Source organism: Rhinolophus ferrumequinum, chromosome 3, assembly GCF_004115265.2.
Source record: "Rhinolophus ferrumequinum isolate MPI-CBG mRhiFer1 chromosome 3, mRhiFer1_v1.p, whole genome shotgun sequence".
Classification (NCBI taxonomy): domain Eukaryota; kingdom Metazoa; phylum Chordata; class Mammalia; order Chiroptera; family Rhinolophidae; genus Rhinolophus; species Rhinolophus ferrumequinum.
In genome coordinates this window covers 88,432,979-88,449,836 of record NC_046286.1, presented here as the reverse complement: position 1 = coordinate 88,449,836, position 16,858 = coordinate 88,432,979, and the positions used below count along the sequence as shown (strand labels likewise).

Below are 16,858 nucleotides of genomic sequence, written 5' to 3'. Positions count from 1 at the left end.
GAAAAAAGATAATCTAAAAAGAATAATAATAATAATAATAATAGCTAGGACGGAGGGTAAGGGGGAGATGGGACGAGGTCAAACCCAGGGTAGCTGGAAAGATTTAAAAAGTCTACCTGGCTCCCTGCATAAAGGGCGTAATTGACAAGCACTGTCAAGAGCTAAGGCAAGGTTAAGAAGATCAAAGCAAAGAATGAATCCTCATTGGCAGAAGAGAGGAGGCTGTCACCAAGCACAGCAGCTTCCAGTCTCTGGCTAGAGCTGAAAACAGATCGAAATTCTCAAGATAATTGTTTTTGGAAAAATGACAGAAAAATATTTTCTCCAGCCCTTGACTGAAAAGGGGAAGGACTCTATATACAACAGGTATCCCTGGGGCCATTGAAATATTAGGTAATTTCTATAGTGGTTTCTAGAGACCATGCAAAAGGTGGAAAGTGAAATTCACTAATTTATGAGTTCCCAAACATTAAACCTATTACATTATGTTTGGGTTAAAAATTGTTTTGTCCTTTTATGTTTTAAAACCTTTAATGTTAGTTTGCAAAAGTTAAATAAAAAGGTCAAATAGGTCAGATGTTTTGGGGAAATAAGTATATGAAATTGTAACCCATCATGCAAATAGTTTAAATAGATTAGGCAGAATAAAAATGAAACAATACTAAGCATTTCTTTAGATTGACAATTGCCACTTGTTTTTAGAAAAAGTAAACTCTTTTGTAGCTACACCTTTTAACTGGATAAAAAAAAGGGGCCTTTAATCTCTAATACTCATTAACAGTTTCAATCATAAATTTCCTCATTGTTTTCCCCCTTCTTTAAAATATTTCCAAATAAAGGAAACCAAAGAAGTGCAGTGGCCCATCCCATAAAGATGACTGTGCATCATTCAGCTTTCAGTGGATTTGTAATTTCTCTAGTGCTTCCAGAGAGATTACAGAGGAGACAAGTTTGACACTGTAAGCCGACCTTCAAGTAAAAAAAAAAAAAAAAAAGTTAGGGATGTGCATTTTTTATTTTCAAAAGTTCCAGACAGGAAATAAATAGCTTCAAGGTAATAGAAAATTAGGGAAGACATAAAATTCATCCATCAAATGGAGTGAAAAAAGTATAATAGGCCAGAAGGTGCAGTAAAATACCTAAAATTGTAAGGGCTCAAGAAAAATGGTAGCATTCACTCCAGACTTCCTTGTTTTCTTTGAAGCAGGAGTAACATAGGAAAGCATTTCCTAGCTCCACTCTGGAATTACTCACATGTTGGAAAAAGGGTATCAAGTGATTTATTAAGTAGTGAATGCCAAAAGATGTTAAGTTCTTTGCAAGGAACATATATCAGGAAAAGAGAAGTACAATTATTTCAATTCCTATATTTAATGGCATTTCATTTGTTCCCATAAAAGTACAATAACAATAATTCACCCCAGTAAATGTTTGGGGGTAGGGTAAGGGATGAAGTAAATCAACAATGCTACAACAAAAATTTTCTTTAGTTTCAATAGTAGTGGGAGCAGTGAAAGTTATTTGCTATTACTTATTTGGAGAAATAACCAATCTTGGTGTCTTCTTTTGAGGGTTTCTCTCGTTTCTCCCTAAACCTTGTCTATTGAGCAAGATTCCCCCTTGGGAGGATAGAGAAAAAAGGGAAGAAGATTAGACGTAGGAAGAAAAAATACTTGGAAATACTAAGTGTTAGTGAAAAGGTGAGAGACAAGTAGACTCAAAGAAATAAAAAAAGAGAACAATATTGAAAATTACTTGAGAGACTGCATAAAGCAGATTAATTTAATTTGCCCATTCATGCCTTATTGATTGCATATTTGAGTGTATTATAAAGTACAAGAGAGGTACGTTGTCTCTCTTTTCTTTCACTGGTAGACTTAAGAAACCAAGGCAGGAGCCAAGCTAAAACTTTGCATTTACTCAAACAATTGAGTTAACTTGTATAGAAAGACTGAAGCTCAAGAATAGAGGAATCATGGAAGCATTTGCATCTTATCTGTATCTCTAGCTACAGTGTACCTTTGTAGAGCTTTAGGTTTAGAGTGACACATGGTGAAGGACTCACCAAAAAAAGGTCATTGAAATTCTTTCCTAGAAGACCTTAGATTCTCTGCAGTTCACAAAGGCATTCTGAACTAAAGCAAGATTCTCGGGGTGCGGTACTCACGGCTTTATCTCCCAAAGACCATGATCATCTTAAATTTCAAAAGAAAATGAAAGAGCAAAGGATGAAGGATCAAATTATTTTAAATGTATAATTAATTTCCTCACCTTGATCAGGCAACTCCTTAAGAACTCCCCTTCGTATCAGCTCCTCTCTACTTTGTCTTGTGGATATCTTCCTTTCTAATACTTTTAAAAAAGAACAAGCACAAGTAAGAATCAAGTCATTGCTTAAAATAAATATGAAAAACGTTCCACGTAGAATTGAGCATATTCATTCTGTTCACTTGAGGGCTCAAACCCCAGTTTTTCAAGTTGTCTAGCAAATCACGTGATGCGAGTCAACACAATTAGGACGAGGGCCCTGACTCCAACCTGTGATCTGAAACCCAGCCACTGCGCCTGGTCTTTCAAATGATGATGTTTGGCCAAGAATCCAGACAAATTATTTCACATCAACTACAGAGCACAAGACTACTTCTGACTTTGAAATATTCCTTTCTTTAGTAACAATGCATTCTAAAACATAGGTTTCCTATGAACATGAAATGTATGTAGAGGATACATATGCTTACATTAGAAACAAATTTTCAGTAAATATTCAGGTAACCCAGAGAGAAGGAAGTACTTTTCTTGTGTTTTCTCTCTCACACCATCTATTGCAAAAGTCCAACACATCTGATTTCTAGTAACTCTTTTCCTTGCCATTCTCGCAAATTTTAGGGTGTTCTGGTATATCCTCTGATATATCCCACGTCTTAGGAGAATGGAGTCAATTCATGCTTTCACAGGCATATAATGGGATGGGAATGTCGACACTGCTTCCTTCTTCTGGGAGAATCTACATTCCAGTTACAACTTCAGAATGGAGCTTAGGAGCTCAGAGTGCGGCTTTTTCCATTTATCTTATATGTGTATAATATCAGTTCCTGAACTCTATGTCAATGTGACTGCAAACTTCATTCCCCACTTCCAGAGCCCAAGAAGGGTTGTGAAATTAATACATGGTCATGTCATCTACTAATCCTTTGAGCCAACATTCCCCAAAGTGTATTCTGCAGAACTCTCTTCTCTCCGGATGCCCTGTTGAAAGAAAGCACCTTGACACAGCAAAAAAGGGCCAGACAAGGTGGCTTAGAGTTATTTGGGGAGAAGGAAAGGTACGTTGGTAGAGACAGGGTAGCCACTGCAGGATTGGATCCTGACCCTCCCTACAGTTCCAACTCGTGTCCTCATCTGCAAATCCTGGACGCCCTGGACAACATAATTTCGAGACCAAAATTAAACCCCATTACCCTAAGCCATGCCCTGAAACATACAGAGCTCATGATAACACTATGAACATATTTGGGTTTTTTTTTGTTTTTTTTCTGGGGGTGGGCATCAGATGGCCTGAAGCAAGGACACTTTGAAGACAAAGAGCAAGAGAGGGGGTGTACTTGGGCTGGGAACTTTGTCTTAAGCACCGGAAAGTCCTCTATAAGTGTTTGGTAATGCCATGAGCCCCAAATTGCAACACTTAGTCTCTCTTGAAGCAGTTGGAATTTTTTTTCCCTTTCTGATAACTAGGAATTGTGTGTTTCCTTTTCAATGCCGGTTGCCAGGAAGGTCAGAGTAAAACTTAATATATAACACGGATTTTCTATGACAATCCATGGGCGAAATTGGTTTTGCCCCTCTCAGCAACCTGACTTTATTTTTATTTTATTTGCAGCAGATGTGGTCTTTGTTCTAAGTTCTGTCAAACATTTTTTATTGTGATAGGATCAGAATGTAAACAAACAAGAAAATGAGTAAGTAAATAAATGAAGAGTCAAAAGAATGATAATTAACATTGTATTGGTTCAAATGGAGAGACATACAGAAAACCCTCTCCTCTTCCTTTGGATTACGTGCCCACTCCTGCTCTCCACCCTCCTAATAGAGGCAAGTAACCAGATCTCACTTAAATGCTGGTGATTTCAATGGACAAAGTTAACTGGGTGTGTGTGTGGGGGGCGGGGAGGGCAGCAGGAACTATTCTCTCATGGCAGTTCTTTTATGGAAAAAGAATGTTGTTATTTAAACATAGTTTCACGTTGCTCAGATTTATGTCAAAGAGGAGAGAACCCCTGTCAGCACAGGAAGCCAGACAACAACGCCTCGATCACACTGTCGGGCAGGTCACACTGTCGGGCAGGTCACACTGTCGGGCAGTGCTGAGATTGTCGTACAGGTGCTTAGAAGGACTGACCCTGACCACGGCAGTCTCCCCAGCACTGTCCGAACTCATTCATGCTTGACTGGGGCTCTACGGGGAGACAGACCTCTTACCGCAATCGTCTCAGCCTCCACTCTTGGAGGGTGGGCACAGACATTTCACGCTGTGCTGCCCTAAGTTTGAGGATGCAGGTGGCAATTGCAAGGGCAAGTGCCACTGGCTCTGGGGGATCAGGCCACATTCTGGGAAACCAAATGCGCTGCCAGTTCAGAATACAGTCATTGTAGCTGTCTGCCCCTTGCTCTTAGGAAATAGAACCTTCAATTGTTTGTTGTTTCTGTCAAGTGGCCGAAAACACAAAATGGTTGTCAGGAGTCTTGGATTCTAGTACCAGAACTTCCACAACCAGTTGTGTGACAACTGGGCAGTCTCTTCCAGTTCCAGTTCTGATCCATTATCTGTAAGTGGAGGGACAAGAGTCAATGATTCCTAAAGGACGACTCATCCAGCTCAAATGCTGTGGGATCCAGTATCATTAATCAAGGCCATTCTGTAATCTCTGCTCTGGGCACCTTCAAAAGTTTTCATTCTTGCACGAAAAAAAATCATCGGAGAGCCCAGAACATATCCCGTGTTTGCTTTTGCTTTTCCTGCCTGGATCCCAGAAGATGCTTTAATTTTAGTCTTAAGTTTTCTGTTTCTTTAATTCTACCTTAACCTCAGCTGCAAAAACTCCCTCCTCTTTCTGCCTTGTAAATCCTGGAGCTCGGAAGCAGCAGCTTGGCTTCCTGACGAGCCTCAAAACCAACAGCTTTGTTCTTCGGCTCTCCCTCCTACGAATGGGCCCTGATAGGAAAATGCCTCGGACTATTTGTTTGGTCTTTGGCTGAGCGCATTTTTCACACATAAAGCAGAGAACTGTGTACGGGGCCAATGAGAACAAACTACGAGCGACTGGGAAGGTATGTTGTTCGGGCACAAGGTTCCAACCACTGCTCTCCCAGAAGAACAAGTATTTCACTCTTCATCTTTTAAAATATTTGCCTCCTGTTTATACAGTGTCTGTGTGTTTGCAGAGTGCATTCACTGGACACTTTTCATAGGCTCAGAAGGGTTTTGCATTGGCATGAGTCTGCGAGGTTACTCTAGTCCAACGTGCCACACAACACAAGAGTCATTTCAGGAACGTCCCTGAGACGTGCTCACCTGCTTGCAAACATTTAGAGGCAAGATGGTCACTATGGCACAGCCCAGCCCCGGGATCCATCACCCTCATTGTTAGGAAGGTATTTTTCGCAAGGAGTGGAAATCGCAGTCCATGTAACTTATGGTCCTGAACGGAGCCCATGTTCCCCATAGCTCTAGACAGCCTGAGTTGGCTCTGTGTTCACGGAGAGCAAAGCGGGTATGGAAGCCTCCTGTTATCTGATCCCAAGTACCCCGCCAGCTGCTCTTTGACTCGGAGGCTCACACAAATCTGTGCAAGAACAGTAGTGATGTTGGCGGGGGCCTCACGCACAGCTGCAGCATAACCAAACACTGCCGGGGAAGAGACGTAGCAGAGCACACACCACTGACTGGATGCACAAGCTAGGTCTATCCATGAAAAGGATTCTCACCAGCTGAGTAAATGGCTCACGGTTACTCACTTTTATCCCAATTGGAAAAGCATGCGTGATTGTTTACACCAAGATCAAGCAAAACTGTGATTTCTGTTTTACTCCCTGCATTGGCTGAATTAAAGTTCTGACAGTTCAATCCTGATTATAACAGCACACACATTCTTCTCGAAGATGTGAAGGAAGCATGGTCCTCTGTTTCCCTGACTTCATGCTTATACTCTGGGCTTTCGAGTATTTGAAAAGGATCGACCTCCAAAATCTTCCAATAGCTGTTCATCTCACTTTCAATTATCTCAACTCTTTGGCATGGTCTCTGAATGACCTCTAGGCTGGCCCTCCCCCATCTGGCTTCTCTCTTTACCACTCTCTCTTGGGTCTCTCTGCTCCAGCCCCACCACCCCCGGCGGCTTCTCACCTGAGACATGCACCTACATGGTGGCCTCAGTCCTTATCTGCGATGTGATTTCCCCAGAACCCGCATAGTTTACTCCATCACTTCCTTCAAGTCTCGCTCAAAGCTCACCTTATTAGAAATCCCTTTCTTGCACACCCAGTGTAGAATTACTTGTCCCCCTTCCTGTTTTTATCCATCTTCTTACCCTGCAAAATATGTCATCACCTTCTGACATAGGACCTACTATTTAGTGTGAGTGTCGTTTCGATGAGAACCACAACTCCATTTTGTCTACTGCCGCATCCCCACCAGTGCCTTCCAGGTTGTTGGCACTCAGAAAATATGTGTCTTTGTTGAGTAAATGAATGAAAGTAGGCTAATAACGATAATCATCTTGTTTTCTGCCTCTCTCTTACCTCCAATCTAGAGAAAGCAAGTGAGGCTTGTGGCAAAACTCTAAGAACAAGAGTCTTCTGTCTTCTCCCTCCTCTACTCCTTGGCTGGGCCAGCCAAAGGGAAAATCCTCAGCTCTCTGTCCTACAGCTCATCTGTAAAAGTCCCTGTATGCCCTGAAGAAGGGAGGTCATAGTGTGTAGGGGACAGACACCAGCCAACTAGCAGAGCGTTGCACACAATTGGGCTCATCGTAAATTACAAATGATTTATGATGTCGTTTTAGGCATAAAGCCTGCATTCAGGGGAGGAAGCTGGGGCATATGCCACCAGCTCCTTTCTGAGGATGAACAGCCAAGATTTTATATTCCTCTGGAAGTATCTGTGAGAGTAAATCTTGCAGTCAACAAGCCACTTGTGTTTTCTTTTGGCCAGAACAGAGAGTCCTAATTCTCAATTCTCACACCGTGTAATGACGGAACCAAATAGAAGACGATTAAATAAGCGTGCCATGTTATCTTCTTGGTTCTGAGTATGAATGGCCTTACTGTGAAACTGTGATAGAAACAGAGAACTGCTTGTCTGGTGTTGAAAGTGTTCTATAAGAGCCTGGCTTTGCTTTACCTCTCCTCAACAGTAGTTACAGAAAACAGAATGTCAAGAAATGGTCTCCTTTTTCAAAGACCCTTTACTAAGGCGTAGCTTAGTCATTTAAAGAAACAACCACGAACACGCCACCCAACGGGACATCTGCAAAAACCTTCCAAAACATCTCAAGAATGTAAGGCAGAGAAATAAAGCCAACATCCCCATCTAAGAACAGTCAGGAGTCTGGACATTTTCTTGTTTAGCCATGCCACTCCCTACTCCCAACTCTACAGACAGGAACAAAGTCAAACTCTCAGAACAGCATCCAGGCTTTACGAAGAGTCCCAACGAACCATTCTTCCTCTCACGTTGTGTTTCATCGCTCTTTTTCACAAGCCACATGTTCAAGTCAAACTTCACTTCCTGACATTTCCTAAACATCTCCTGTACCTGCTCAGCTCCATTCTTTCTTTTATTGTTTCTTCCTCCTAGACTTAGACTGTTTCCCTGTTGCTCTCTGGTGAAATCTGTAGAATTTTAAGTCCTCTTCAAATAGCACCCCCTGCATGGGGTCTCACTATCCAAACTGGCTAGAATTAGTAACAATGCTCTACGCTCCTCAAGCATTTTTAAGTAACTAACTTCTCTGTGCCATAGCTTCTTCATCTGCAAAATGGAATAATAGCTGCTACCTTTCTGGGTCTTACGGTGATTAAATGAGTTAAAACAAGTAAAATGTTTAGACTAGCACCCAGAATTTAGAAAGATTTCAATAGTGTTTATTATTATTATTTCTGTTATAGCACTTACTATATTTTTCATTGCTACATATGTACATAGTTGCATATTCATATGATTGTAGTCTAAGCCCTATCAGGGATGTCTTGTTTATTATTCCATCCTCATAATGCCCCAAATAATTTATTACAGAGTAGACACTGTGCACTTAAGCGTATTTTCTTTTAGTGTGTAGGGGCTGGGAGGGAAGACATGTCTAGCATCCCTTTCTACTTCTTTTAGAAACAGCCCTCTTGAATTTTAGCCTGTGAGGGACCACCTTCCTCCTTTCTTAGTCCATGTCCTGTGTCTGAGGCTAACCCCGCTGCTGGGCTCTAGGGCTCTCAGGCTTATCCAATCAGAGCCCAGTATCTCCCTGGCACTGGTGCTTGGTTCAGAGAGGGGCACCACCCAAATTGCAACTAATAAGATCCCGGCCCAAGAATTTTGTTGGAACACTAAAAATGGAAGGCTTTCTCTTTCTTCTGGAACTGCTAAAACTAGCTGAATAGAAGCTTAGAGCAGCTCGCAGTCATTCTGCAACCGCAAAGTGAGAGAGCGTAACTAACTTAAAAAAAAAAGCCAATACAAAGGAACATAAAACTCAAAATTAAGACAGATTCTTAATCATGGCGCTAAGCACCTGGATCCAACCATGCCTGAAGGTCATTTGTCCCTAGGCTTTTCAGTTACATGATGTGGGGACAGAGCCCCAAAAAGCAGTTTTCAGGCTCTCGGCCTCACATAGAAAGGTGCTGGCTCAGGTAGTAAATGGCCACCGACTGTGATCAAATGGCCAGCAGCTGTGGCTAGTTGGCCGTCAGCTGTAACCAGTGAGCCATTGGCCATGAATATAACTGCAGTGGCTAGGCTAGCAAAAAAAAAAGGGGGAGCTAGCAAGAAGATGGTGGCTGAGCCTGCAAGCAGCACCGTGAGGGTTGAGAATTGTGTTGCTCCTGGTTCCTGTGTCTCCAACCCAGCCGCCAGCGAGAGTATAGTGGTGTGACTCCCCTACCTATGGCTCCGTGGGTGTTCCTTTTTGGCCTAGCCATATCCTGCTTTCTTGTGTGGGGAGCAGGACCAGAGACCCTGCCTGACACCCCGCATGACACTTGGAGTAGTCGGCAGGATCCCCCGCAGGATCCCCTGCACGACACATGAACCAACAAATTCCCTGTTTGCTAAGCCTGTTATTATTCATCAGCAGCAAAGAGCTGTTACTAATCAATGATGCTTTTATAAATTGAATTTTCTTCCAGCAGCAGCTAAAGATTCTCTAGGTTTTCAAGGCATAAATATGAAAGAAGAACTACACAGACCCTCTTTTTCCCCATGAAGAGTTTGAAACTTGACCAGGCTTTAAGAATGAGGAAGATCGAGAGATCTCTGTCCCTTCCTTCGCTTGGGAAATCAGTGTCACAACTTCCTCCAGAAACCTGATGGTAAATCATTAATTTATTTGGCGCTTAGATAGCATTTTTATATTTATTTTCTCATCAATCTTCCCAGTATTCCTGAAAGATAGGCTAAATAATTATTATTACTTCCTTAGAATATATAAGAATATATAGAAAACTTACAGAGGACAAACACATTTTCCAGTCACATACTTAGAATCTGGCTGAACCCAGATATGTTTAACCAAAAGCGTACCCCTTGCATTTTCCAATCTGAGTTGATAATGACAAAGATTGCAACTTTCCAATGAGAGGTACAATGCTTTCCAATTTTCCTTCAAGACGTGAGACAGAAGGACAACTTTTAAAAGTTAATTTTAAACGGGCAATTTTCAGATGGTAGTACACTCTCATAATTCAAATTACAAAAGAATACAGTAAAAATTCTCACTCTCACTCTGTACCCCAATGGTTCTCACTTTGTTCTCCACCTACTCAAACTGAAACCCCACCCTTATTCCATACACAAACAACCACTTTTGTTTGTGTCTTGTGAATCCTTCCAGACTTTCTTAGGCAAATTCAAAAATTCACTTTAATTTTTCCCTTTTTCCCATAAAAGGTAGAAGTTTTACAAACTGTTCAGCATCATGCTTCTTCATTGAATGATGTATGGAATACTTTTAAAATTTCAGGTGACAGAGGTGACAGAAAAAAATGGCAGTGGAAGGAGAAAAGAGGTGATAATTTTGCCCTGTGCAAATAGCAGCAGCTGAAATCATTGTGTTTCGAGGGGGTGAGCCATGGTAGATCAAACCAAGGGGGGACGCCTGGTTTTTACTCCCAAAGGATGTTTAGGTCTAGAACAATGAGCAAGTCCCTGATTCCAGATGCGCCAGGAAGTACAAGTAATCTCAGGAGAGTAATCAGAGGCCAGGATTTGCGAACTACGTGAAACACTGCTTGTCCCTTGTTCTTCTACCCTCTCGTAAACTCATGAGAAACACACATGCGTAAGACAGGTGCTTTTGGATTAATCCAGTTCGACAAAAAGTTTTCACTTCTTGTTTGTTTCCATTTCTTGTTTCTTAACAAAAGATACTAAATCGAAGACAGGGTGATACCACAAAAGGGACAGATGTTTAAAATAAAGATAAAGATCATTGTCCCTAGAGCAATTACATTCTAACTTCACACTAAGAACAAGCTAGAGACCTGATATCAAAATAAATCTCAGCTTTAACTGGCGAAGAGCTTTTTTTAAACTAGAAGATCGTAATACCCATTAGAGAAATAGCTTCTAGAGGGCCTGAGCTTCTAATTCTGACACCTACCTTCCCCATGATCGGCTCTAGGACAGTCTTACACATGTCAGGACTCAACAATGTTGAGATGGGATAATATTCTATTTCACCTTTGATCAGGCAGTCAAATGAAAAGCAAGAGGGGATATGAAAGAAACCTCAGTGATATTAAGTTCTCCTAAATTAAGACATTCTCATTCATTTAAATATCGAATTCTATTATCCAGGATTAAAGCCATCTGAAATTATTCCTATCTTAGGTGAAATATTTGAGGTGGAAAATGTACAATCTTTAACAGCCTATTTTACTTAGTTAACCTACGAACAATAGATATTAAAACATGACCAACTCAAACTAATAGGTATGAGTAACCAGTCTAAATTACTAACAAGATGGAATAGGCTTTCCCCAAATCCATATTTATTACTTTCATATACATATCTAATCAGAATAGTTTTCTTAAGATGATCAAAACGTGTGTTTTCTTGAGCACTTTAAACATTGCCTTCCTTTACCCACCATCTTGCCTACACAAGAGAAGGTATTTGTAAAAAACATTATTTCTTCGGCAAAACTGGTCCAGGCCTAGACTAAACCAGGAAGGATAACTGACATCTGAGTCCTGCTTGACTCTGCAATAAGAGAACCAAGGGTAACTTAAACTAAAGTTTATGTTTTCCATGAGAAGATACAAAAAATGTTTGAGGACTGGGGAAATGTACCTGAAACGATAATGTTTAAGGTTTGCTAACAATGCTAACTTTCCATGTTGACATGCTCCCGTTCAGTAGTCTCCCTTTACACTCTCTTTCAAAATTTCTGGTTATTAAGGTTGTATCAGGGTCTCATCATTCTTCTTGAGGATTGAAAAGGCTAGAACACAGGCAATGGATCAGGAACCACACAGTCTAGTCCTTTTAAGAAGACATCTTGAGTTCAAAACCAGACCTTGCAGTGTATTAGCAGGTGACTGTAAAGCAAGCTCCTAAACTATGGACTCCTGCCTTTGTTCCTCATAGGAAAACAGAGGTAGGAAAACCTAACTTGGGTGGACATTCGGATGATCAAAACATCTTGTAAACTCTTAGGCACAATGTAGGGGCCACATCAATATTACTTTTTCGCTCCCCAACTTTCCATTTTTCCCCTGTCTACAAATGTATATCCCTTTGATAATATTCTATTGATATTTTTACCTTAATATGCTATTGATCTAGAAGGCAGCATTTCACGGGGATAAGAATGAAGACTGAAGCCAGGCCTCTGAGGTTCAAATATGGGCTATGCTGTTTATAAGCCCTGGAACTTAGGGTGTTATTTAACTTTTCTGTGCCTCAGTTTATCCTTTAGTGATATGGGAATTATAATAGCAACCTACTTCATAGAGTAACTGGGAAGATTACAAGCATTGAAAATAGCATCCAGCACACAGGTAAAACAGAATAAGGGTTACTTATTATTATTAATATCCACATGTTATTCTTACTTTTTAAGATAAATATAACTTTTAAGACAAATATAACTTCAAATGAGTAACAGAAATACAAGGTTTTTAAACTTTTATTTGTTAAAAAACACTTTACTTCAAAAAAAACAAAAAAAAAACTTTACTTCATATGCTGCACATGTAGCAAATTATTCAAAGGGAACATTTTCAAATCTCATGCGGTAGTAACTAAATTGAGCCTTTTAGCACTGAATTGAGAAACACAGCAAAAAAGACTACATAACGCCAGCAGTATCTCAATATCAGATTTAAACAGGTGATTAAATTTTAATTGGTGTCACTAATGTTTTACACTTGGTTCACCTAAGGTTTTCTTTAAAAACAAATTACAGGGGTGGTGGTGTTAGGGGGAGGAAATGGGTGATTGATTACGTGGGTAGAGAATTTAAGCTTTGCAACACAAACATATTCTCGAGATGGGTTGCAGTTCAGTAGAGCATTTCAGTTTAAGACACTTAAAATGGTTAAGATGGTAATTTTTATGTTATGTGTTTTCTACCAAAATTTAAAAAATAAATTATAAGATGTGTTTGGACTACATTAATGCAGAGAGCCGTACATCTAAAATAAAAATTCATCAGAAGGAATTTTCAAAGAATTTTAACCACACTGATATATAATTGTTCATTATTTTCCAGTTATCCAGCCTTCTCTCCTACCATGCTTTTTATTCTCTTGTATTTCTCTCACATAGCTTCTCATGCCCTGTCTTATAAAAGGTACTAAGGAAACACTTATACTTTGGAATAAAGAAACTTCAAGAGTATCCGTTTCAAAACCTAGAGTGCCTGGGTTTGGGAAAGCAGCTGAAGAAAACTTATGCGGAAAAAAAGTCGTAAGCCTAGAGGAGGGAACTCCTTTCACCTAACAAAAGGAAATAAGAATTAAAACTATAATTTATATTCCAAGTGGGAAACAAATCAGGAAAATGCCTCAGTCAAAAGCAGTCACTTTCCAGGACTTAGCCCTTAGTGGTAAAGACCGGATTCATATCACAGGATGAAAAAAAAAAAACAAAAACCCAAAACAAAACCTCAAAGGGAAATAATATGCAAAGGAAATAAAATAATGGACTTTCCTGACAGGAGCTCTCTGACCCAGGTCAGAAGGAACCCTGTAGCACCTTTAGAAGTGTTTAAAAGTGGCACCACCCCAAAGGAAAATGAAATTAGGAAATTATCCACCCAAGTACAGCGTATAAACAATCAGAGCCTCTCTTAAAGCAACACAAACTCAACTCTGCCTCATGCCAATGGAAATCTTTTTTGTCAAGACATCAATGGCAACAATGCTCCTTTTTTCCACATCCCGCTTAGGAATTAAATGTGGCAAAGAAAAAAAAAAAAGCAAGTTAATGCTACATTACCAGATTCTAGTGAGTGTGATTCTTTTAAAAAACGTCATTTATAATCAGAAATCAGTACAGTCTATAGTATCCATGGCTCTTTGGAGAATGTTTTCATAGAATGCTCAGTGAAAATGCCCTGCTTACCTGAGTTCACTTGCCCTAGAAGAAACTAAGTCCCCCTGGGAAGGCTGGAAGCCTGAGATTCTAGTCAGCTCTACGGCTCAACAAATTTATACTTAAAGCTCAGTGTGGATTAAACAAACAATGTCACATTTTCTAGAATGTACAGGAAGTAGGAGAGTCTCAACTCCATTTAGTAATAAGATTTTATGGCTTATGTTTCTATATCTGTAGAAGGTGGGTCCTGATGGTTTGTCCATTCATTGTGCAGCTGGCTATTTTAAACCAGAGATGAAAGGTTTCAATATTTATGAAACCACTAATTTCAATTATGACAAATATACAGAAAATTAGCTCTCATAGTACTCTTTCCGATAAATGGGTTTTACCCCTATAATGAATAATAAATGCTCCATAAACAAAAAGGTAGGGCCGTGATGATTCTTTCCATTCACTATGTGCAGAAAGATTCAATCAAGAAAAAATTCATTCTACTGGGAGAAAGATACAGAAGGAGAATATTTAGTTCCTTCATATTTAACGCATAGAAAAGAAATCTGTTTAATAACACCATATATATTTAGGAAAAACAGAATCAAAGAATTTCAAGAAAGTATGTATGATAAAATTATTATGTATTATCTCGCTTATCTACAGCATTTCTAACACTCATTTGGTCTGATTAGGTTCAGTTACAAAATACACAGGCACGCAAATGGTTGAACTGAAACCCAACCTCACCCTGCCTCCTTTTTGTGTCTATGATGCCTCCACACTGACCTTTAAAAGGCTGCTGCCATACACAGCAGACAGTAACAGTTACTTAAGTTCATTATCCATTCGTGAGGGAATGAGCCCCCAACCTGTCCATTAAATTTCGTGAAATATTCATTTTGTCTATTTTGGCTGTTCAGGATTCCTTAAGGCTCTTACGCAGCATTCAATGATGTGCACACAAAGAAAGAACTGAAAACAGGTATTGTCTTTCCCTCACTTCCCCCCAAATTCCAGAACTTTCCAAATCGCATTCACTTGCAAACACCCCATATAAGGGATGGGATAAGATCCATCAAAAGCCTTTCATTAATTCATTCATTCAACAAACATTTACTGAATGCTTAACATAAGCCAAGTACTATTTACTCTAGTTGATTTGGGATTTTATCAGAAAAGAAAACAAAAATCCCTATTATCATGGAATTTGTCATCTACGTAGGGGGAAGGAGGACCAGATAATAAACAACAGAAATAATTTACAATGGGTTGAAAGGAAAATGTACTATGGAAAATGAGAAAAGGCAGAAAAAGACGAACCAAGAGTGCTAGGGGACCTACTTTATACCTACGAGGATGGCAATAATAAAAAAGACAGATAATAACAAATGTTGATCACAGTGTGGAGAAATTGAAACCCTCACACACTTCTGCTGGTAATGTAAAATTGTGCAGCTAATTTGGAAAACAGTCTTGGCAGTTCTACACAATGTTAAACGTTGAATTACCATATGATTCAACAATTCCATTTCTAGGTATATAACCAAAAGAAGTGAAAACATATGTCTACACAAAAACTTGTACGCAAATGTTCATAGCAGAATTATTCATAATGGCCAAAAGTAGAAACAACTCAAATGACCATCAGCTGATGGATGGATACATAAAGTATGGTATAGTCATACAATAGAATATTATTCAACAATAAAAAGAACTTAAGTACTGATACATGTTACATGAATGAACCTTGAAAACACTGTGCTTTGTGAACGGAACCAGTCACAAAAGACCACATATTTATTATATGATTCCATTTATGCGAAACATTGAGAATAGGCAAGCCTATAGAAACAGAAAATGGAGCTGGGGACTTTGGGGGAAAGTGGGGAGTGACTGTTAATGGGACAGAATTTCTTTCTAGGATGATGAAAATGTTTAAAGTTGACTGTGGTAAAGATTGCATAGTTTACGAATAATATTAGGTTGGTGCAAAAGTAATTGCAGTTTTTGCAATTTTTTTTTTAACCTTTTAAACTGCAATTACTTTTGCACCAACCTAATACTTAAAAACCATTGACTTACACAAATTAAGTGGGTGAATTGTTCGGTATAGCTTAGCAAAGCTGTTTTAAAAAAGCTTGCTTGTAGGAGATAAGAGACTGAAAATAGGATGATCAAGGTATACCTAAAATAACACTGACCGACAGTAAACAGTAGAAATGCACAAAATACATTGAGATAGAGCCCAGATGCTCCCAGGCACAGTTCAAAGCAATGAGGCTTGATGCTGAGTGTGGTTCCCAGGGGAGGAGCTCGGTGGGGCTAATCTCACTGCTCTGCCTCTATAAGGGTGCATGTAAAACAAACGCCGGGTGCTATTTTCACTTTTTGCTCTTTTCCATAAAAGCAAAAATCCTCTTTGGATTTCTTTCAGTTAGTGAAAACAGAGACAAAGCGAAGTGGCATAAAGCAAATTTTCGAAAGCAGGGGCTACTAGTACACAGGGTGTCAAAAACATGTATACACATTTTTAAGAAGGGGAAAAAACAGTATTAAAATTGTAATACTCAATATATACCGATAACAGAAGATGACTATAAGTCATGTGTGTACATTTCTTTGGCACCCCCAGTATATATACATACATTTTATGCAGTCTTAAAAAGGAAAGAAATGCTTTCACATGCTTCAACACGAATGAGCTTTGAGGACATTATGCTAAGTGAAATAAAACAGTTATAGTAGGACAACTTGTGGATGATTCCACTTACATAATGTCTCTAATGACGTCTCAAAATCATAGCTATGGAAAGTGGAATGATCTTCACCAGGGATCGGGGAAATGGGGCAACGGGCACTGTTTAACAGGTGTTGAGTTTCAGTCCTGTAAGATACACAAGTTCTGGAGATCTGTTTTACAACAATGTAAGTGTGCTTTATCCTACTATGCTGTACATTTTGAAATGGTTGAGATAGCAATTTTTAAGATATGTTTTTTTTTAACTACAGTTAAAAAAAACATTACAACATTATCGGGTGCAGGCAAGCAT

The 16,858-nt window shown here is 39.4% G+C and overlaps 1 protein-coding gene across 6 annotated transcripts in view; it reads right to left on the bottom strand.

The window, feature by feature from the left end:
• The window catches only part of PHACTR2 (phosphatase and actin regulator 2), a 230,057-nt gene that overhangs the window by 52,738 nt on the left and 160,461 nt on the right, over positions 1-16,858 (bottom strand). For all 6 annotated transcript variants that reach the window (XM_033097869.1, XM_033097894.1, XM_033097904.1 and 3 more), the window contains exon 3: positions 2,272-2,352. In XM_033097869.1, coding sequence (XP_032953760.1) covers positions 2,272-2,352 — 81 coding nt within the window. The remainder of the gene's footprint in view (positions 1-2,271; positions 2,353-16,858) is intronic.